The following is a 23,601-nucleotide window of genomic DNA, read 5'->3' as shown; positions in this document are numbered from 1 at the left end:
TCAGCATTTACCAAAATAATCTTTCAGCTAATGCATTAAACAAGACTCAAAGCATAAAAAATGAGAGGCAGGTGACAGAGGGCACAGAACCACATTGGGTCAAGAACCGACCTGATTCCCTGGCAGCAGACTCTTCCAAGTGCCACAGGGCAGTCTTAGGCTCGGGCTACAGATGGGCAAGGGCACCGACACCTTACTTCTTATAGGGGAATGCAAAAATGATTGCACACCATAGGGGGACTCGGAATGGTTACCTAATAAATTCAAACAAAACTTGTGCTGACCAAAATAAGGTTTATGTCCTGTTCAAAATTCTCAATACGCTTTTCCTGAACTGAAAGGGGATTGGAAGGCAGAGCTAAAGAGGAAGTCTCAGTAGTAATTAAAGCATTAGCAAAGGAAAAGGCTAGACTGAGTAATAACAACTACAGGAAGAAGGACCTGGAGATGGGGGAGAAATGACAGGTTGGTAACCTGACCTGACTAGTTACTTGCCCAATCTACCTCCTTCCCTTCCCTTCCTATATAATGAACTTAAGCATACATTCCTTCGAAAATCCCTACTTCCTCACATCTATTCTCAAGAACACACTTTATACCATTGCAGCTGGCACAAACAGTGAGTCTATCTGCTAAAAAAAATCAACATCTTGCTAACACAGCAACTGACATTCTTAGCCTTAATTCCAGTGGAAGGCATCTTAGGGAAAATAAATTTACAGCACTGATAGGCAAACAGCCAAAACCATGAAACACCAACAAGTGCCTATACACAATGGCAGCAAGGAGAATTCTTACAAGAGCTAAAACATTCGAAACACACCTGGTGGAGAACAGGTGTACAGTACTAGACAGTCATCAGGGCAGCCATCTGATCTTTTGTCTGAATGCCGACTCACCTATCAGCATGGAGATATAAGTTATCTTTAACAGTAGGTACGTTTCAACACAAATAATCTTTGTTGGCAGGAAGCTTGTTAGTTATTCAGTGAATGACCTTTCTGCTTTTTCCACAGAAATGACTGCACTAATATTACTACTAATAATATTAACAATAAAGATTGGCCTGTAATTAGTATGTTGACAATATATTACCTCATCATTAAGCCAGTTAAGACCTGCTAAAGTTGCAATGTCCCTCCGGGTTATCTGGATATTAAACTTGTCAACCAAAACTTTACCAGGCTGCCTGTTGTCTAAAGCATCTTCAATCAATGCCTATAAAGGAAAAATAAAAAAGGACTGAGCACTAACCTTGACAATAAACGACAAAAGGGTCATATAACATTATCAAACAATAACTTTCACATTCAGAAGTACAGTACTGAATAGGGAACTTCACTCACTAACAGATCCCTCAAAATTAAAAAGTTATCTATCTACTTACTAACATCTCAGTTGTTAATTCAGGTAATTCCTCTTCCTCCTCCTCTTCTCTCTCTTCTTCAATGTCTTCAATCTGATATGGGTACTGCAACCTAAGATGTTTTATTCTTTCGGTAATTCTGTCTTCTAGAGATGTGTGTGCTTTCTTTCGGACTTCCTCATACATTTTATGAAGTTCTTCTGCTTTCTTAGCTTTTTCTGATTGCACCTTTGCTCTGTTATCAAATCTCTCATTCCTAAACAGGCAAAAGAAATAAATCAATACATGTCAATAAAGGAATAACTATAACAATTAATTTCAATCCAGAACACCTATCTAACAATGAGATATGGTGTATATTGTCCTAGCAGAAAACCAATGAAATAAATGAGGAGATTGTGAACTAAAAGCTATCCTATCAAAGGAGAAAATGAATATTTTTTGTAAATAAACCTGGAGGTGATGAATACTTACTGCAAAGAGACTTGGAGGAAATGAAAACTACAACGAAAACAAAAAAGTTTTGTGAGGAGGAAATGAATATTTATTATAAAAGGAAATGTACAAGGATATCGTGACTTAGAAGTTTACAAGAAAAAATGTTTTGGATGGAGCAGTTTAACACTTAGTGTAGAAAGCCAGTGAAAGGTATGGGGAGACTATGAGTGACAGTCTAGCAAGAAAAAATAATGAAAGGTATGGGGAGACTATGAGTGACAGTCTTGAAAGAAAAAATAATGTTCCATTTTGGACAATTTGAATGCTTATTGTAGAGCCAATGAAATATATACAACAATAATGACATAGAAGTTTTGTAAGAAAAAAAATGTTTTGGGTGGGAAGGTTTAATGTCTATTGTAGACCCAATAAAATTTATTTAGGAAAATTGTGAGCTAGAAGTTTTGCAGGAAAAGCAAAGGAGACAGGCAATGAATGTATGGGGAGATGGAGAGTTAGAAATTCAAAAAAATGTTTGTGGAAGGAATAACTGACCACTTATTGCTGGATCCCTAAAATATGTAAGAACAGATCATGAGCAGGGAGTTTTAAAAGGCAATGAATGGCTTGTTAGGAGTAAAACGCTTATTGCAGCGAGCCAGTGAAATGTACGAGGAAGAGACTGCGAGCAAGTATAATTTCTCAAGGTTTGAGGAAAATGTTTTTTGTAAAGAGCCAAGGAAATGGGGAGAGAAATTGTGAGACAGAAACTGCATACTTTTTGTTGAGCCAATGATATGTATGAGGAGATTGCGAGAAAAGTTTTGCAGGAGTAGTTCATACTCTTGCAGATACACCAATAACCATACTAATATCTGCTTGACCCTGTGTGATGTTTCCAGGCATCCTCAGTACTGTCAACTTATTACAATTTTCTTTCTTTCTTTCTATATATTCATAGTGCAGTAGCTGTGGATTACAGTATCTATTAAAAGAACATATCTCCTTATTTGCACAATTTATTATCAGATCTATTTGCTCACTAACCTTTAATATTTATTATTTATCCCAAAACACATTCTCCCAAGAGTAATTAACTTCCAATACAGACATTCCAAATGTTTTCTAAAATTAAAATATGTAAATATACTTAAGATCAAACCACTTACAATTCTCTATGCCACTTTTCATCAAACACTGGTGATTCAAGTAGTATACATTCCAGCGAGTTTTTTCTCGGCCGAGGCTTGATGTTTTCAGAAATAATAGTACAATCATCTTCAGACTCTGAGGGAAATCAAGAAATGCTTTTGAGTATATAAAATATGCTACCTGAACTATTTTACAGTATTATTTTACAATTCTCAAATTTTGTCACTCATACTTGGGAAATCTGGAATAATAATGCAGTGGTATGCTGCAATTATGTTACATAGAGTATTTGGTAGGTAATGCCTGAGCTGCTCAAAATCTGACTGGCCTTGGGGTGTTATTTTTGTGAGTGGATGAAACATGGATTTATCGAGTGAAACAGCAAAGCTCAGTCTTCTCAGTGCGATTTTGAGAAGAGGCTAATATTTGTCGATAACATGCATGGGCAGTCAAGTGTTTGTGGGTGGGGGGGGTTCAAAGGTCATGTTGCCCAGAGATATTTTTACAGTGATCCCCTTATTTTGAGCCTACAATGTATTGCAATGAAAAAAAAGAATGGACTAAGGCTGCTACTATCCTTGTACTGTATATACTGTGTACAGGCAGTCCTGGGTTACAACATGTTCAGCTTACGATGTTCCGATTTTACGACGCTTTTCAAATATATTCATCAGAAATTATTTCCTGGTTTATGAAATGTTCTGGGGCTATGATGCTTATGACACCAATCCAATGGAAGAAGTTTTCAAGACACCCAAAGGATTACAAGTAAGGTTTTTTAAGGTTTTCTTAAGATTTTTGACGATGTCTCGGCTTACGACCGTGGCGTAGGAATGGAACCACCGTCATAAACTGGGGACTGCCTGTATAGTGAATAATCTCCAAAATGCACTTTTCAACTTGAGATATATGACAACAGGATAAGCCTTATTACTCCACCTCTAGAACAGATGATTTGAAACCAGTCAAATTACTGAATTGTTAAACTGTAATTTTTTCAGCACTGCATCTCTTCCTGCTTGTAGAGTCATAACTGGCAATGATAGAAGTCATAAAAATTGCAAATTTATGCATTACGCTATTAAGAGAAAATATAGAATAAAAATCTGTTTTTGCATTAATATAGGTCTTAATTTATATTAAATTTTTTTACCCATGTCTTCACATATTTATTTTGCATATCATAATGTAGACTTAAAGCTGCCATTCCATGGGCAGATCCAGGATTTTATGAGATAGATTTGCAGCTGGAATATTTGGCTACAGACCAAACTATAATTGGCCCCTTCAGGATTTGAGTGGGATTTCATTTCAGAGATTTTAATGCAGTTCTTCCTGTTTCTTGATAAATTTTCACTGAAAAATGGGTTGCATACGCATCTGCAACCAGCAGTTAAGGAAAGGGCCGACAATACAGGTATACTTAAAACTTAAAACATGTTAGTAATCTAAAAACATTTCTAATATACTGGAACTCAAACATCATTTTATACAATTTCAGGATGGGAAAGAGAATAGTCTGTAATGCAAAATACTTTAGTAATTAACTGTGGTGTCTGTTACTATGTACTGGTATTTCTTTTCAAAAATGTCTATAATAATATAACCTAATTCCAGATAACAATATTCTACACCTTAACAATTTAATTAGTCATATGAATCTAAAAATATGACATTTTTATGATAAAATAAAGTTTTATATATACTTACCAAGTAATTATATAGCTATTGGTTCCCTAACCTACAGCAGCTTAGACATTCAAAATTCGCGCGGTGGCGCTGTTATCGTTAGTGTGTAGGTGACAACGTCCCGCCACCATCCAGGACTCGAGGAAACAAACCAACGGATAGCTCAATTCGTTTTATGCTCTTATGTTCATGCAAGAGGAGGAGGGCAGGCTCCGATCATGTAATTACTTGGTAAGTATATATAAAAGTTTATTTCATCATAAAAATGTCATTTTTATATAAGTAACTTACCAAATAATTACATAGCTGTTTCCACATTGTAAGGAGGTGGGAAAGCGCCTGGACATATTCTACTCCAAAACACTAAGAAAGTAATGAGTTTGAACTAGAAAGGTCGCTAACATTGAATATATGTTTGTTGTTTCCTTACCTTGTTGAGAGAGCTGCTGCAGGAAGATACTGCCTCTGGTCGGAGCTTCTCTCAACTTGTAGTGGACGTGGCAGTATAGCCAAGGGTCACCACTACATTACAGGCAGTCCCCGGTTATTGGCGGGGTTCCGTTTCTTAGGGTGTGATGATAACCGAAAATTGCCGCTAACTGAAAATTGGCGATTTTCGGCGCTTTTTTGGCGATTTTCGGAGGTTATCGGCGCCAAAAAGTGCTGATTTTCGGTTATCGGCACCTCTGTTAGGTATGTATCGGCAGCAGAGACTGCCTGTACAAATGTTTGCATATCTTCCTGTCAACATTTCCACTCTTCCCTACCTTTTACCACCACTTCCCACAATTACAGTACTGGATTTTAATATAAGCTTGTCATATTTTTATTTTCCCTACAGATTCTTCATATAACTAAGCCTACTTAAAGGCTGCCTGGGACTGGAGGCCATTTGTTTATACTGTAGAACTCTATTTTAAACTTTGTAGCTATTATCTTTATAAAAGTTCTATGCAACTTTACTTCTGAACTTAACCCCTCCAGCCTTCTCTGGGCTTGGAACTGGCTACTGACTGGCCATTAACTAACTTTGAGTTCTATAACCCATAGGCTAGGATTTTGCATGAGAACAGAAAAAACAAGTGTTATTTATTCAAAGTTGTATGTTTCATACTTAGTATTACAGTGACTGTTCCAAAGAATGGCATATCTGCAGACTGCAGTAACTACAGGCCAATTTCTGTTCTCCCTGTGCTCTCCAAAGTTAATGAAAAACTTATTTTTAAGCCACTCCATAAGTATGTGGAATCTAAAGGATCGTTAATAGCCAATACGCATATGTATAAGAAGCGGTTGGGTATTTGCAGTGCTCTTTTAGACTTGACATGCCATTTGCAAGAAAACCTTAATAAGGGTTTCAAGTGCAGAGTAATTCAAATAGATTTTAGTGCTGCTTTCGATTTAGTAAATTACAATTCACTTGTTTATAAACTTCAGAATCTTGGAGTGGATGGATATGTTTTAGGAATCCTTGAACATTTCTTTACAGGTAGGCAGCAACAAGTTGCTGTTGATGGGACCTTTAGTGAACCACGACCTGCTGTGTCTGGAGTTCCACTAAGTAGTGTTCTTGATCCACTGTCATTTTTAGTGTATACAAAAAGATATGGTTGTTGGTCTGGAAAACAATATTATTCAGTATGCAGACAATGCAACGCTATGAGAAATGAAGCTGCCCTCAGCCTCAATTGTGACATGGACTGGATCAGTGAATGGTGTAGTCAGTGGGGTATGAGGCTGAACTCCAGCAAAACAAAAATAATGCTGATTAGCAAATATTATTATTCAGAAGATGAATCCTATTCATATGGAACAAACCCACAGGGGCCACTGACCTTACTTATGAAAAAAATTACTAAATTAAATTTCAGGTGTATTGCTTTTATTTTCTACTCCCTCATACTCATTTACTGATCACCTTTTCCTATAACTTGTCTCTTTCTGCAAGCTGATTTCCCTTTGTAACCCTTCTGGGTTAACAGTCTACTGACTCTGTTCATATGGGATTTCAGTTGAATATTTAAAGAAAGAACAACCCTCAGGAGTTCAAACTGGATGAAAATTATTTTTGACTGAGCAGGGTAACATCGAGACTTATTTCATGATTCAATTGTTTAATAATATTTGTTTTCCTTAGCTGATTCTTTTCTTAGTTTAATATTCACTTCTCTATGTCTTTTCCATACTTGGTTATTTTCTTTATTGGAGTCCTCAGACTTTATAGCATTCTGCTTTTCCAATTGGGGTTGAAGTCTGGCTGTTGCTGCTAACACTAATACTACTAATAATGATAAATGCTGCTAAATCAACATTTGCAAGCTGTAGTTAAGACCTCATTCTAAACTAATAACAGTCAAATGTGCATAACACATACAAAATAATTCCAAGAACTTCAGGTAAATTCCATTTCAAAAATAGATTTTAATTGACATGCTAATAATAAAAAAAAATTGAAAACCAGACCAACAAAGCTAAAATAAAGGAAAAATATTTTTCTAATATACAGTAGAACCCCGGACCTCGACACTAATCCGTTCTAGAAGGAGCGTTGAGATGCAATGCAATTGAGATCCAAATCAATTTTGCCCATAGGAAATAACTAAAAACAGATTAATCTGTTCTTGACCACCAAGTTATTACCCTACCTTTGCCTTTTTATACAAAACATTACACAGAAATTACAATTAAATAAGTTCCGAGTTAAATAACATAATTTTAATAAGAAACACAACACTAGAACATTTTTAACAACTACAGTAAGGATCTGTGGACATGGATGCAGAGAAGAGGTATGGAGAGAGAGAGAGAGAGTCATTGTTTGGAAGGGGAATCCCCTTCCTTAAATGCAACTGGTAGCTGCTTTTCAGGAGGTTTTTCCCTTCTTTGCCTTTTTTCACTAGGACCTGGCTGGCTTTTTTCTGTAAAAAATATCTGCCTAATGTGGTCTGCTGTTGTCATTTCTTCAACTATTTTCTATAAGGGTTAACTAAATTATCATCAACATAATTAAGAGCATGGTTAACCAGTTCTTCATAATGATGATTCTTTTGAAAAAACTCTAGGAATTTCTCCCAATGAACAAGCATTTCTTTGATTTCTGAAGGAGCTGACTTCCTTTTGCTTTCCTCCTCTCCAAACATCTCCTCAGCCAAAATCTTCTGTTGCTCCTTTTGAAGTTCTTGAAGTTCCTCTGGCGTGAGTTCAGTGCTGTGTTCTTCAACCAGCTCCTCAACGTCATCACACTGACCTCCAAGCCCATGAACATGGCCACAGAAACAATTTCCTCAACATCTGGGTCAGGCAGAGGAAAGGGCTCAGTTTTAGGGTCAGCTGCCTGACTATGGGCATTGAAACCTTCAAAGTCCCTAAGAGGAACCACATCAGGCAAAAGGTTTCTCCAAGCTATTCTTAGAGCCCTCTTACAGACATCTGCCCATGCTTTGTCTCTATTAGCCAAACACAACTCAAAATATGGAAATATTCCTTCCAAAATTTGGCCAAGGTTAGGCTAGTTTCACTGGTCACTTCGAAACACCTGTGGAACAGTGCCTTAGTATACAGTTTTTTGAGATTAGAAATGACCTGCTGGTCCATGGGCTGTATTAGTGAGGTTGTTCTGGGTGGAAAAAATTTTATTTTTAACTAGCTAAATTCGTCTGCTAACTCATATGCCATAAACTCATGCTCAGTACTACTTGATCCAGGAACATACAAGGTTCAAGCCTTAGAGCAGCAAATCATAGCCTCCAAAACACTGTCACCAGCCAACTCTTTTTCGTTTATCCACACTATCAATAATTTTTTTATTTCATCTATTGTGGGAGGCCATTTGTTTAGTCAAACTCATAACCCTCTAGCGACACAAACACTTTTTATTGCCTCTTAATGCTTTAAAAATGTACTTATGGTGGATCTTGGCAGGTTAAACCGAGATGCTAAATCAGTCACACAAATGTCTCTTTCATACTTTTCAATAGTCTCTTTTTTAAGAGCAATTGTGATTCTTACTGTTTTCCTTTTCCGCTTCTCTGCAATGGCTTTCTTGGGACCCATGTTTTTATTAAAAAAAAAAAAAGTACAAAAAGCCACAAAAACTAAGAAATTATATTACAACACTCACAATACAGCGGAGCAAGGTTTAAACAACCCCTGTAGGAACAAAGCCAACTGGTACCAACTGACTGAAATGTAATGTAATGTAAAGAACCTCAGGTTTGTATAGTTAGGAAAAATACAAATTACTTAAAAAATTTGTGATTTGTTCCTACACGATATATACCATTGGTCCTTTATATTAGGAAGATTCAGTCATTGGAGGTAGGAATCTGAGTGAGTCTCTGAACTGACTGGAGTTCACCACACTTGGGATCCTCTTCCTGGTTGACAGAGCAAGGAAGAGAACTGTACCTCTGACATATTGATTGGAGTACAGGAACTGCACAGTCAACTGTCAGACTTCTGGGCCTTTTCGAATGTGTGGGGGAATCGCAATCTCATACAAAAATATGCAAGGACAAATCTAAGAGCTGTAGACAGTAAGGAAAATACAAAGTATTGGGTTTGTCTTACTGTCAGGGTTTCCTTCCTCCCTTGCTAGCGGAAGGAGCAGGTTTGCTTCTATAAATCTGATAAAAGAAAAACAGAATGGGTTCTTGATGTATAAACTTGCCTGCATTGGCTGCCAGTTCCAGTATGTCTTGGCTCAAATCCACTCTCTGCCCAAAGGAAGAGAAGAAGGATGAGAGGGAAGGAGAAGGAGAGGCCAGTCACTCACGCAGTCATTCTTACTTCCACAACCAAACATCTAAAGTGAGATGCAACCTGTCCTGATAAAGGAGCTGGGTAAGCTATACAACTTGTTGAGCAGCCACCACAGGTCCCAAGGAAAAAGTGTCCAGGGACTTGTGGGAAATATCCCCAAGGTAGAAAGAGGTTAAGGTGGTCTGAGAAGACCAAACCCCCGCTTTCAGCACCTAAGGAACCGACAGAGTCTTCTGGAATGCTAGGGTTGGACCAGTGCCCCTGACTTCGTGAGTTCTCAGGCGTACGGTAATGGTGTCGTCTTCACCAGCAGCAGAGTACGCCCTCCTGATCGTCTCATGAAGTCAGAAAGAAATCATGTCCTTGGACACTTCTTTCTTGGACAAGCCAGTGCTAATGAAGAGTCGTCAACACTCAGGCTGGAGATGTTGAGTCCTCTTCAGATAGTGCCGCAGCACTCTAACAGGACAAAGTAGCATCTCGTCTGGATCATTATCAACAAAGTCCTCCAGGGAGGGGATCGTGAAGGACTCGAACCTGGCGTCAGGGACCGATAGGTTCCGAGTACAAGTGTTTAACACTGAAGGAAAGTCCATGAAGTTCGCCTACTCTCTTCGTTGATGTCAGGGCAAGCCTGACGACTCTCGTAAAGGCTCATAAGGTGCACGAGTTAGGCTCCTCAAAACCAAAGTCACATCCCATGCAGGGGGCCTGAGGTTCCTGGGTGGGCAAGACCTTTTGAAGCTTCTCATCCGCAGTGAAATCTCCAGTGAGGAGATGCCTACATCCTTCAGCTGCAAGACTAAGCCAAGTGCGGCTCTATAGCCTTTTACAGCTGAAACAGAGAGTGAAGGAAGAAGAGGAAGTCCACGACCTGCTGAATAGTAGCTCCAACCAGAGAGAGACCCTGTCTACAACACCAACCACAGAAGACGGCCCACTTTCTCTGGTATACTGCTGCAGATGACAGTCTGAGGTATCCAGCCATCTCTGTTCCTGCATGGCACAAGAAGCCTCTTGCCCGCAAGAGATGCTGGATAGCCTCCAGCCGTGAAGACACAGGGACTGCACTGCCTGGTGGTACCGCTCTACGTGAGGTTGATGCAGAAGGTTGGGCCAGGGAGGAATCTCTCTTGGCACCTCAGAGAGCAGAGCTGGCAGGTCGGGATACCAAGGGGGCAACCAGAACCATTCTGAGATTCAGGGTGATCAACACTCTGCTGATCACCTTGCAAATCAAACAAAATGGAGGGAAGGTGTAGACGTCAAGGTTGTCCCACGGGTGTTGGAATGCCTCCTCCGCAGCGGCCCATGTTGTGCCAGGCGGCAAACAGATCGATGACTGGGCGCCTCCACAGTTCGAACAACCTCTCCATGATGTCCGAGTGAAGAGACCAATCCATCCCTATCACTTGTTTCTGGCAGCTGAGTTTGTCTGCCACTACATTCCTCTTGCCTAGGATGTATCTGGCTGAAAGGTCTACTGAATGAGCTACCGCCCACTCGTGCACCTGCATTGTCAACTGGTGAAGCGGAAGGGACACAAGGCACCGATGCTTGTTGATATAAGCCACTATTGTGATGTTGTCGCTCATAAACACCACAGTGTCTCATCACTCGATCCTGAAACTCTTGGAGGGCCAGAAAGGCCACCTTGAGTTCCAGGATATTGATGTGAAGGTGCTTGTTGTCTTGGTTCCACACTCCTGAAGTCAGCAACTCCTCTAGGTGTGCGGCCCATCCCTCAGTTGAAGCATCTGAGAACAGAAGCATGTCAGGAGGGGGAGTATGTGTGGATATTCCTAATAAGAGGTTCCACCAGTCTAAATACTTTCTCACACCCTCCGAGAGAGGAATGAGAAAGGATTGAGGGTCTTGAGACTGGGACCAATACTCCTTCATTCTCCACTTACCTTACTTACCTTACAGTTCGTTCGGGTTGCCCCAGGCCCCTCAGTGTGAGGCACCTCTGATGTCTACCAGAAAATTGCTAATACATCTTCCAGTATATTTTGCATCTTCCAATCTTGGATGGTCTAGGATGCAGCTTAGATATTTGTCGAGCTTATTCTTAAACACATCTACGCTCACCCCTGATATGTTCCTCAGATGAGCTGGTAACGCACTGAATAGATGCTGCATTATCGATGCTGGTACATAGTGGATTAATGCCCTGTGTGCTTTCCTTAGTTTTCCTGGTATAGTTTTGGGCACTATTAATCTACCTCTGCTTGCTCTTTCTGATATTTTTAGCTCCATGGTATTTTTGGTAATTCCTTCTATCTGTTTCCATGCCTGTATTATCATGCAGCATTCTCGTCTCCTTTCGAGACTATATAATTTTAAGAACTGTAGTCTTTCCCAGTAGTCAAGGTCCTTAGCTTCTATTCTAGCTGTAAAGGACCTTTGTGCACTCTCTATTTATGTAATATCCTTTTGGTAGTGTGGGTACCATACCATATTGCAATATTCAAGTGGACTACGTGCATACGTTTTATAAAGCATAATCAAGTGTTCGGCTTTTCTTGTTTTGAAGTGCCAGCATAGCATTCCCATTTGCTTTGCATTTTGCCAATAGTATTGCTATTTGATCATTGCATAGCATATTCCTATTCAACATCACACCAAGGTCTTTAACTGCTTCCTTATTTGTGACTGCCTCATTATTAGGTCCCCTAATGAAGGTGAAGTTGCCCATGAGGGACCAGCTTCTCCAACGATGACAAGTGACCAATGATGACTTGCCATTACTGAGCTGGCTGCTCCCGTTGAGACATGAACAGCTGTGCTGCCTTCTTGACCCTGCTGATGCGAGAGTCTGATGGAAAGACTCTCACTGCTACCATATCTATCAGGATGCCATATTTATCAGGATGCCCAGGCACTTTATCTTCTGCTTGGGGATAAGATCGGACTTCTTGAGATTTACTAAGACCCATAGGCTGCAGCAAAACTCGAAGGGCTGATCCAAGTTCTGAAGCAACTGCGAGCAGGAACTTGCCAGGACGAGCCAATCATCGAGATATCTTAACAGAGGTATCCTGTGCGAATGGGCCTAAGCTGACACAAGGGTGAACACTCGTGTGAACTCCTGGGGAGAGCTGAGAGCCCAAAACAGAATTCCCTGAACTGGAACACTGTCTCCAAGAAGATATACTTGTGGGAGGATGGATGGATGGCTATTTGGAGATATGCATCCTTCAAGTCCACCGTAAGCATGAAGTCGTTCTTCCTGATGGAGGTGAGCACTGAGCATGCCAACTTCATCGTGAACCGAACCTGGTGAATGAATCGGTTCAAGGGAGAGAGGTCTATCACTGGTCTTCAACCCACTAAGGCTTTCTCTACAAGAAAGATACGGCTGTAAAAGCCTGGGGACCAACCCAACACGACTTCCACAGTGTCCTTCTTCAGCATGGCTTGCACTTCTTGCATTAGTGTGCGATCCTTTGGCGAACCGGGAACATACGTTAGGAGATAGACGAGTTGTTGGTAAGAGGTTGCTTCTTGTTGCTGCCATGTTGCCCAATGGCTCGACAGGCACCCTCCAACCAATGGCAGCAGCTGGAGGGCAACACCGCCCTTAATGTCCTCCATTCTTCTTCTTCCCCTTGCCCCTTTTTCCGGGATGGAAAGAGGGCTGAAAGACCCACGATTGTGCACCCTTCCTAGCAGAGGAAGAAGAAGGCTGGGTGTTCTCACGAGTGCCCTTCGGAGCGTGGGTCTTTTTAGGGACTGAGGAAGTGCTACCCTGACCCGAGGGTCTGGCTGCAGCGGCACGCGAAGACCCGCAGGTCTTGGCCACTGCCTGGTGGACAAGGCGGTCACTGTCTTCGGCCTGTCTCTTGTCCACTGCAGCATCTACCAACTTTCTAGAGAAGAGAGAGGCAGCACCCAGCAACGGTCCGTTCATATGGGTCAATGCCGACTCGGGACCAACAGACCTGGAGATAGCACCTGAGGAGGCAGCAACCTTGGATACTGTGAACAACCACAGATCCAGCCAAGAGACTGCCTGGAAGGCTGCCATAGCAGTAGCCTTCAGGTTTGCTGCCTCTTGCTGCATGAGAGAGACCCCTTCCGAAGCAAGGTGCTCCAGCGAAAGACCCGGGCCTGGACGAACAAGATCCGGGTCAACCTGCTTAGTTGGCAAGGACCTCTCTGAGGGCATGTAGAAACGCTCCTGGCAAGGCAGAGGAGGGGGAACGAGCTTGTCCAAAAGGTTCAACCGAAGGGAATTCTCTTGCCCAGAGACAAGGTTATTCACTTGGTCAAGTAGCCCCTCGGAAAGTGAGGACCAAAATGATTCGAGACGTGAGGGACGATCCACAGAAGAGGACATGGCCCCTTCCCTGGGATCATAGTGCTGACGACTCAGCACGATGATCTCCGCAAAAGTCCCCTGTATCTCAGGGTTGTCCACACCTTGGGGAAGAGGACCCTCAAGTCCTTATAGAGTGCGGTCCTTTCAAGCTACTCTCCCTGCAGTAGGGAGAACCTCAGCAGACCTTTGGGATCCTTCCTCGACTACTTGAGAGTACGACTGAGCTGGTCTGAGAACCGAGCCCGGATGGTAGGACCTCATAGCCGAACCACAAGGAGAGGCAATCTCCTAGGAGTCCCTCCCATCTGGCTCACACCTCCCGGTAAAACCCCAGGAGGTTGAGGGGACAGGTGATGAGGATCAGGCACTCCCACCTGTCCTGCCAGCAGAACTAGCAGGAGAGGCAGGCCTTGGGCGGTCACCAACCCACGGTGGTGATGGCAGCACAGGTCTGGAAAGCGCTTACGCCTTGGCAAAGTGCTGTTCTGAGGAGAGCGAAGAGGTTTAACGAGCCGAGCTGAGCCAATCACACAAACGTGATCGAGGGCTGGGTGGAGTTGAGCGCTCCAGAGCTGGCTGTCATGAACTTGCGCCGTCCTCAGGAAATGCCCCAGTCTTCTTCGAGGCTGAAACCTCCCAAGAAGAAGACTGGACAGGGGACCTCCTCTCTGCCTCTGCAGGTGCTCAAACCCTCGGGACCAAGACACCACGCTGGGAACCTGGCTGAGCACTAGAAGTAGTGCTGGCAAGAAGCGCCAAGGCACCTGCATACCTTGGCACTTTCCCTCAACCTGTGCCTAAAGAGGACCGGGGAGCGGACTCGCCGGTACCAGTTCAGGGTACCCGAGACTCCGTAGAATCTCGAGCACTCTGCATGACTCGGCTCAGCCAAGCATCCGATGCTCCGAATCTTGTGCAGGACAATCAACGGGAGCAGTCTCCTTCCCGAGAATCCGTAGAAATTTAGGAAGAGACAGGCACAGTACCAGTCTTAGAAACGGACTTCTTAGCGCTGGTATCGGGAGCATGGACCATGGCCCGCACGCCTGAGGGGTCTGAAACGCAAGACCCTGGTGGGGTATGTGAATCGGTTCCCAAACCCGAAGGCCGGGAAGAGCCGATGAGAGAATCCACTGCTTCCCCTGTTTAGGGAAGCAGCCCCTTAGAGGTCCTGAGGGGGAGAGGCAGCCTTCTTCTTAAGCCGATGAGCCTCGGAAGAACAAGGGGAGGAGGCAGCAGACGACAAAGATGAAGACGACGATGACGACACCTTACAAGGCCTCTTCTTCGACCTCTTTGTCATATTATTCTGGATGGCAGCCATCCCCCATCCACGCGGGAGCAGCAGCAATCACAGGAGCAGCAGGGGCAGCTGGGGAAACAGGAACTGCAGGAGCATCAACAACAGCAGGAGCGGCAACAGGAGTGACCAAGACAGCCGGGGTAGGAGGCACAACAACAATGGCCTGGTCAGCAGAGATCATAGGAGCAGATGAAGTGACCATCGTAGGAGTTACAGCATGAGCAGACAGGGCCAAAGGGAACCCCAAAGGCAGGGGCAATGATTGCTGGGGAGTCTGGGGAGAAGTCACTTGCGTTGGAAAGTGAGTGGACACAGTCACTGGCATCTTCGTGAATGTTGTCATGGTCACCGTAGTCGTGGTTGCTGTCGGAGCAGCATGAGTCACCACCAAGAACTTCGTCAGGTGGGTTACGAGGCCCTGCAAAGATGGAGTGCCAGAGAACCCCAAGGAGAGCCAAGCTGCTTGCAGATCCGTTGCCTGGTGATGGTCAGCCACCAAACCTGAAGATTCAAAAGTCGGGTCAGGATGGGAGACTCCTCTTGCTCCAAGGGAAAAGTTTCCCCATCGGAGCGAGTGGAGGCCCCCAAGAAGAGGTCGTCTTGACTGCCCGCCTCCACCCACCTATCTCTGCTTGACAAAGTGAGCGAAGAGGACAAAGGAGATACACCCAGACAGGGAAGCTTACCGGGAGAGAGAAACGAGGACAAAGGGTCAGCCATCAGGGGTGTCGTCGGGGGCGCAAAACCTTCCGACTATGCCTTACAGGCCTTCCTCCAAACTGTTTCCTCCCGGTAAACTTCGCCCACTGCGCAGGTGACCAAGAGCAAACTCAGCACAAGTCAGATCAGGGTTATAGTCCTCCCCCTGCAAGTTACAAAAGGCATGAGGGTCAACATCAAAGGAGGAGTGAAAACTGTTACACACCTAGCTGCCAACCTCAAGACACATGCGCTGGGGCTTGACAGCCTTACGCAAAGGCTTACCAGATTCATGGGTTTGCACTGTATAATACAAAATCAAATACACACATATATACCCAAACAAAACAAAGAAAGATCCCACAGGGAAAAACAGCTTAATGACAACCAGGCAGAGAGTGAAGAACACGTCTGTACAGCACAATGGCCGTAAGCAAATTGGAATGTTTACATTTGGGCAGGCGGGACTCCTGCCTACTAGACAGTAGTTAACTGCCTAACCACCTTCTTCAAAAGTTTAACGGCCATTTCCAGCTTTGCTGAAAGTAATTCCTAATGTAAAGGACCAGTGGTTTGTATACCGTGGACAAACAAATACAAGTTCAACTCCCTTTCTTACAAACACTGTGATAAAAAGCCATTTTCCTCAAAGTGACAATTGTTAATTCCTTTCTTACCTTTGCCATTCAGATTGTTAGTCTTCACGGTATGTGTCATTTTGATGTCTTTAATGCCTGGTCGCATCTTAATGCTGCAATTGTCCTGCAACCAGCTGTGAAAAATGTACAACAAAGTTGTTATCAAGAAAAAGATTTCAAAGTTTAGCTTTTCTACACAGTCAAACTCTTGCGTGAAAAACTCACTTATTATATTTAAGTGTTGATATTTGTTTCAATAACATTCTTACATGAGGTAAAGACTTTAAAAAATACCTGTGAGATGGTAATTCTGTCTGTGATGATGACACAGGACTTTTTGAATTATATGTTGTATCCAGCTGCTTTATCTTATCTTTTGTCCACTGAGGATCATGGTGCAATCGTCTGATCACGGGCTGAGGGCTCGAACTGCAACTTCATCATAAATAATTAAAATAGAAGCTTAACTTCAATATCAAAATATTCCATTGTTCATGTATAAGTATACTTTCCAAAGCAATCTCTTTCAGATATCAGAAGTTCTTACTGAAGGAGCATTGTTTGAAATCATTCTAAAACACAAATGTCCGGCTACTATATTTCACAAAATCAATATGCAAAGAGAATTGTCAAGTTTCAAAATGCTACACCAAAAAAGAGAGAGAGAGAGAGAGAGAGAGAGAGAGAGAGAGAGAGAGAGAGAGAGAGAGAGAGAGAGAGAGAGAGAGAGAGAGAGAGTAAATTATATACCTGTTAGAACTTAGAGATACGTAGGAAGGCACCCTTTCTGAACTTAAGCTTGAAGTTAATTGATTATTAGCAAACTGATGCAAAAGTCGCTGGTACTGCAACTTTTCCTCGTGTCTAAATGCCTGTGGAAGAAAATGAAATTTATATTTAATCAAAGCTTTCATAAAATGAAAGAGATTGTTTTACAAAAGCCTTACTTACCAAGTCCAGTTGGGAATTATTATTATTATTATTATTATTATTATTATTATTATTATTATTATTATTATTATTATTATTAAAACAGTTTAACCACACCACTGAGCTGACTATGAGCTCTCAGAGAGCTGGCCCGATGGATCTGGATGAAATGCCAGGTCTAGGCCAGAGGCCTAGCACTGAGACCAAATAGGTTAATTGGTATGGTGATGAATAAATGAAAATGAAATTAAAAACTGCACAAAGGCATACGCTCTCATACTGGAACTCACTTGCAAAATACTGTAAATACATTTATACTCATGTTTCCACATATACTCATTAAAAAGGTATATTAAAATTCAGAATAAGTTAGGTAAAATTTTAAAATTTAGTTGTTTTAAAATTCATTAGATGCCTATGGGTTTTCGTATTTTTACTATTTACTGACAATGCAGAAGATTCTAACAAAATTTCCTTCATTGATCTACTTCCAAAATCTGATAACTGCTGTAGGTTATATTTTGGACATTCACACAATATATGCTTGACTGTTACTAACACTTTGCACTCTGGGCATTCAGGAGGAGGGCCACATGGACTCTTAATTAAGTGTCCATGTGTCAAACGAGTATGGTCTATTCAAAGACGCGTCACAATTACTTGTGTGTGTCTCTCTCTCTCTCTGATATGATGAACTCCACTTTCCGACACTGGATTTTATGTTTTAATTTATTATTTTCAGGTTCTTCATTCCATATATTTTGCCATTTACTTACAATGATTGTTTTTATTTATCTTATATAGCCACTAATAGGGATGTTTACATTAGCTTTTGCCATGTGGACCATTTCTTTAGCTGCTTTATCAGCCTCTTCATTTCTTTTAATCCCTACAATGGCAGGGATCCAGTATATTTCAATATTTTTTCCATTACAGTACAGTAATATACAATTTATGGAGTGAAAACTTAATTTGTTGTACAATATTATTTTTTGGATTGTAACTTTGAATGGCTTCTATAGTGCTTCTGGAGTTGCTATAAATCACAATATTATTAAATGAGTCTTCTTTAATTATTTTTATGGCTGATGCTATTCCACATAACTCAGCTGTAAATACTGAGGCATTATCAGGTAGATAATGACAATAGGCAGATTTTTACTGATATCACTTATTGCTACACAGTGTGCCACCAAGGATGCTTCCTTGTGGAACACCATTTTAAATGGAATCTACTTGACAATACATCATCAATTCCCACTTCAAAAGTGAGATTTGTCAGAAAGTTTTGGATCAACTTGGGTACATGTCCACAGATGCTGTTTTTATGCAACGTTTTTAATATTGCATATTTCCATGTAGTATCACATGCCTTTTCAATGTCAAAAAAGACAGCTATAGTCATTTGTTTTCGTTCAAATCCTCTCTGTATATGGTCTTCTAAGTTAGATAGAGAATCCAATGTAGATCTGTTACATTGTGACCCAAATTGGGTGGGAGTCAAAATTTTATTTTCTCGAATGGGCCATGTTAGTCAAGCATTTACCATTTCTCTAATAATTTGCCTAAACAACTAATTAAAGAAACTGGTCTGTAACTGTTTACATTCTGGGATCCTTTCCAGGTCTGGGGGCAGGACTAGTTATAGCTTTAAGCCATTCATCAGGAAATAAACTTCGAAGCCATAAGTGATTATAAAACTCTAATAAGTGTGACTTCATCAAAGGTGCTAAGTGGCAGACCATTTCAAAACAAATATTGTCCCCTCCAAGGGCAGATTTATCGCTGTTCAAGAGAGCAAATTCTAACTCTCCCATAATAAACTTTCTATTATATCCTCTATTGTTTCAAAATTCATTGTTATTAATTCTGTATAGGTAGTCCCCGGTTATTGGTGGGGGTTCTGTTCCAACGGCATGACGATAAGCAAAAATCGCCAATAACCAAAAATTGACGCTTTTCGCTTATCAGTGCCAATAAGTGGAAATCGGTGCATACTGGCACGAAAAATTGCCGATTTTCATCACTAGACAAGCGCCAATAAACAAGATTGTTGATAACCGGGGACTGACTGTACTGTTTTTCTTTGTGCAGTAGTGTTCATCTAAATTTTTATCACTGCTTACTTTTGCTAAGTTTTCTCCTATTACATTACTCATTTCTTTCAGATCAAGTATCCTTTTCTCATCTTTTGATATGGCATGTCTAGTGGTTTAACATGGGTACCATTTAGTTTCCTGAATTTTTCCGGTACTTTTTATATGGGCGTATTATTAGAGAGATCTGACACATATTTCCTCTATGAAATGATTCTTCCTTGAATGCCTTCTTTTTTAAATTTTGCAGATATTTTGTTATAAAGAGGTTTTAATGTATCAACTTCTAATAATAATATAGTTAGTTTTTGAAAATTTTCTTCTATTGGTAATGTTTTAATTATTTTCTGAGCTTGCTATTCAAATTAAGTAATCGTCTTCCAATTTGATGTTTTATTTTTATCAATTCTGTTAGTTTTTCAGACCACCATGGAACTTTGTGTTTTGTTGGATGAGATTTTGATTTTGGTATTGCTTTATCAGTAGCATTTTTAATGAAATCAACAAGAAATCTATGTTTCATTGTGAGCTTGTACATACTCAAATGGTGGGATATTCCAAGTGTGGAATTTATATAGTTCCCAATCAGCTTTATTTATTTTTATATTGAGGGACATGCTTGGCAGGATTATTTTGTAATAATGAAATTAATACAGGTAGTCCCCGGTTAACTGCGGGCTCGGCTAACAGCGATCCGGTTTTACGGGGCTTGCCTAGTGACGAACATTGGCAATTTTCGGCACCGAAAATTGCCGATTTCCACTTAACGGCGCCAATACATACCTAAAAAGGCGCTAATAACTGAAAATCAGCGCTTTTTGGTGCCGATAAGCCCTGAAAATCGCCGATTTTTGGTTAGCGGCGATTTTCAGATATCATCACACCCTCAGAAGGGAACCCCTGCCGATAACCAGGGACTGCCTGTACTGGGAAATGATCACTGGTGTGCAAGTCATCAACTGTATTCAATCAAATCTGTCTACTACATTTGTTGTACATAGAGTTAAGTCTACTGAGGAAAACATTTCATGTGTTTTTGGAAAATATATGCTGATTTCGTTATCATTTAGTACATGTTTGAATCTATGAATTCCTCTTTTTTACTTCCTGTTCTATTTGGGTTTGTGCAATTATAGTCCCATATTGGGTTGTGAGCATTCAAATCACCTAATATTAATGCAGGTTCTTTGGCATTGTTAAATAATTCTTTAAGTTTATCTATATATGTCGTAATTTTTATAAGGCTGGTTGTATAAATTACATAGGAGCCTCGATGGCACAGTCGGTTACAGCAGCAGCTTCAGACTTCATAGAGATCTGTGGCGCGGGTTCAAATCCACAGCTGACTGATCAGAGAGGCGGACACTTTGCTATCCGTGTAGACACCCCGGGATTATGGATGTAATCAACGGATAGGTTTGCTTAAAAAGCAAATGGGTGTTACACACTAAATACGCACACAAATCAAAGCCACTCCAACATCTTCTAAAAACATAACAAACATCTCACACGTCTCGAACTCTCGACCTACCCGCGCAACAACTTCTCGCTGCTGGGAGAAAGGGCGTTGGGTCTGGTATGATACATGTACCATACGCTACCGGGGTCTAAGCGATGTTAGGCAGGGCAGCCGATCGAGACTATGGTCTACCCCAAAGCCAAATCAAAAGTCCTTCAAAAGAAGGCATCGTGCTTACCCCATACAAAAATGGGAAAAAAGCATGTTACAAGAAGAAGAAGAAGTTGTATAAATTACATAATTATCGATTTTTATTCGTATTCTAATGCTCGATATTTGCAGATCCATAAGTTTAAGAGGTACATTGTCATAACATACTTTGTTATGTACATATATAGCAGTACCTAAATTTCCTTCTTCCTTCTTCCTCTCTAGATGCTAAGGTATATTGACCTATTGCTGATAATATTTTGTTGACATGTTGTAAACATAATATCATTGGTTCGCATTCTTTTAGTAATCTTTGTATTTCGCCTTGGTGTAATCTGGTCTGTAGACCATTTACGTTCCATTGTATAATGTAGCTATTGAAAATATTATGTTATAGCAGTTGAGTTTTACTTTCTTTTTTGTTATCAACTTGGATTTTTTTTTCTTTATAATATACTAAGTGCTCAATGCACATGCAACCTTTTTCATGGGCAGGCTACTCAAATCCATGGTTTCTTTTTTCCTATATTTCATAAAATTTCTTATAATGTTTGTTAAAACATTGTTTGTTATGTTTTTGTTATTATTGCATAATTCAATGAAACAATCATTACATGCACATGTATTATCATGTATATTTCTTTTTTCATTTGTTCTTGTACAAATTACTGGAGATGGAGTAATCTCTTCTCCCTTGACATAATCATTGTTATCTATGGTATGGGTCTTTCATTTCTTCAGTGTTTTGGATATCTGCCTTCACAGGTTTTCCTATTATTTTAGGAGATAAAGGTATATTCTTAGCTTGTTTTTGTTTTTGTTCTTTCTTCAAATCCTTTATCTTTTGGTTTAACCGATGTTTCTCTAATAATAGTTGGTTTCTTTGTTTTGGGTGGTGTTCTCTCCAAAGGCCTTTTTTTATCTTTAATTTCCAATCCATCACAACCCTCCTCTGCTACTTCCATAGTATTATCCCCATTTTCCTATTTGCATTAATATTTCAAATGAATTGGATAAAATATTATCCGTCCCATTTGTACCTGTTTCTTTATTTTTTACCATTTTAGTTTTTATTTCTAAAGCATTAATTTCTTCTTGAGATTTACTTTTCTGTGCTCCATTATTTCTATCTGTATGCATTTTTGTTTCATTATTGGTTCTTGTTATTGAAAAATATGTACGTTTCTTAGACGGATCTTGTAGTCGAAGTTGAAGCCGCTGTGTTATCCAAGGAAGGGGTCTTCTTATCCAATTTACCCATCGCGAATCCAAAAACGAGCCAGAGTCTAGACGGGAGAGGAAATCCAAAGCCAAGCAACAGAACAATCCAAGAGAAAGGGTGAAAAATCCAGTCCAAGTCGTAATCCATTATCAAAAAGGTCAGTATATGGGGGTCGGGCTAATAACCAAAAATTCGCCTGAAGCAGGAAACATCCATGCAGCAAGGCAAACAAACAGCAATTGGGGAACCCGGCCTCGTGCAGCTGGGACTTGCAGCAGCGTTACCAACAATACTTCAGGGAACTCACCTTGACAAGGTTTCCTGTAAGCGTTGGTAACGCTGACATTTAATTACCCAATTAGTGGGTAAAAAGTTACGGGGATAGTTCGGGCTGGTGGGTAACCAGGGCTAATTCAGGTGTTCAGGGAGTGTATTGCAATACCACATGTTTAGTTTTATAAGTAGTTTTTATAGCAAAGCATTCTTTACGTTTAAAAGTATCTGTTCGTGGTGTGACATCATAGGATGACAAATGGTGGGAGGGAACAAAATATAAACAAATGTGGGCAGGAGTGTTAAAAAGAGTGTGGTGCTGTAGAGAGAGCTCTCTGATGGTCAGGTTGTTAATTTTGGGTTGTAAGTCTGTTTTGTGGTTTTTTGTAGTCGTAAGCTGGATTATATTATAAAAGAAGAACAACGTGAATAGGTGGGTGGATTGTGTAATTATAGCATTTTTGGACAGGTTAGGCTAGAAAAACTTTCAAGTGGTAGCAGAGCGTGGTTGGTTAAAAATGGACAGATCTGATGGTAAACTTTGGGAGATGAAATGGAGAAGAGACTGTCCGAGATTTAGCAGGACACAGGGCGATTATAAAGGATGGAGAAGACAAGTCGAAGACTGGCTTGTGGTGTGTGGAGAAGAAGTGAAATATCCAGGGATAGAGATAAGAATGAGCTTAAAAGGAAAAGCTTTAGAAGTAACTGAAGGAATAGACAGAGATGAACTTAAGGATAAAGAGGGTTCAAAGATAATCCTATCCAAACTAGAAGAAGTGTATCTAAAAGATACGTTAATGGAAAATTACAGTAAAATGCAAAAACTATTTTGAAATAGAAAGAGAATCTAGTGAAAAGATGACAGATTTTATAATTAGGTATGAAAAGGCAGGGTCAGAGTGTAGTAGAGTGATCGGGAAAAGCATGCTTGAAGGGGAAGCAAAAGGTTTTTATGTACTAGAACAAGCAAATCTCACAGAAAATCAAAAACAAATGTTATTAGTAGCTTGTGGTCAAGGAAAGTTGGAATATAAAACA

At 40.7% G+C, this 23,601-nt stretch overlaps 1 protein-coding gene across 6 annotated transcripts in view; it reads right to left on the bottom strand.

The window, feature by feature from the left end:
* Positions 1–23,601, bottom strand: part of LOC136843799 (sentrin-specific protease 1-like) — a 91,386-nt gene that overhangs the window by 26,229 nt on the left and 41,556 nt on the right. For 5 of the 6 annotated variants that reach the window (XM_067112550.1, XM_067112555.1, XM_067112551.1 and 2 more), the window contains 6 exons: positions 17,121–17,242; positions 16,665–16,805; positions 16,410–16,504; positions 2,974–3,091; positions 1,388–1,622; positions 1,096–1,218 (listed from right to left, as the gene is read on the bottom strand). In XM_067112550.1, coding sequence (XP_066968651.1) covers positions 1,096–1,218; positions 1,388–1,622; positions 2,974–3,091; positions 16,410–16,504; positions 16,665–16,805; positions 17,121–17,242 — 834 coding nt within the window. The remainder of the gene's footprint in view (positions 1–1,095; positions 1,219–1,387; positions 1,623–2,973; positions 3,092–16,409; positions 16,505–16,664; positions 16,806–17,120; positions 17,243–23,601) is intronic. The other variant, XM_067112554.1, reaches the window with a different exon arrangement.

Source organism: Macrobrachium rosenbergii, chromosome 12, assembly GCF_040412425.1.
Source record: "Macrobrachium rosenbergii isolate ZJJX-2024 chromosome 12, ASM4041242v1, whole genome shotgun sequence".
Taxonomy (NCBI): Eukaryota; Metazoa; Arthropoda; class Malacostraca; order Decapoda; family Palaemonidae; genus Macrobrachium; species Macrobrachium rosenbergii.
Note: the sequence above shows the minus strand (reverse complement) of the source record. Positions and strands in the feature narration are given on the sequence as shown.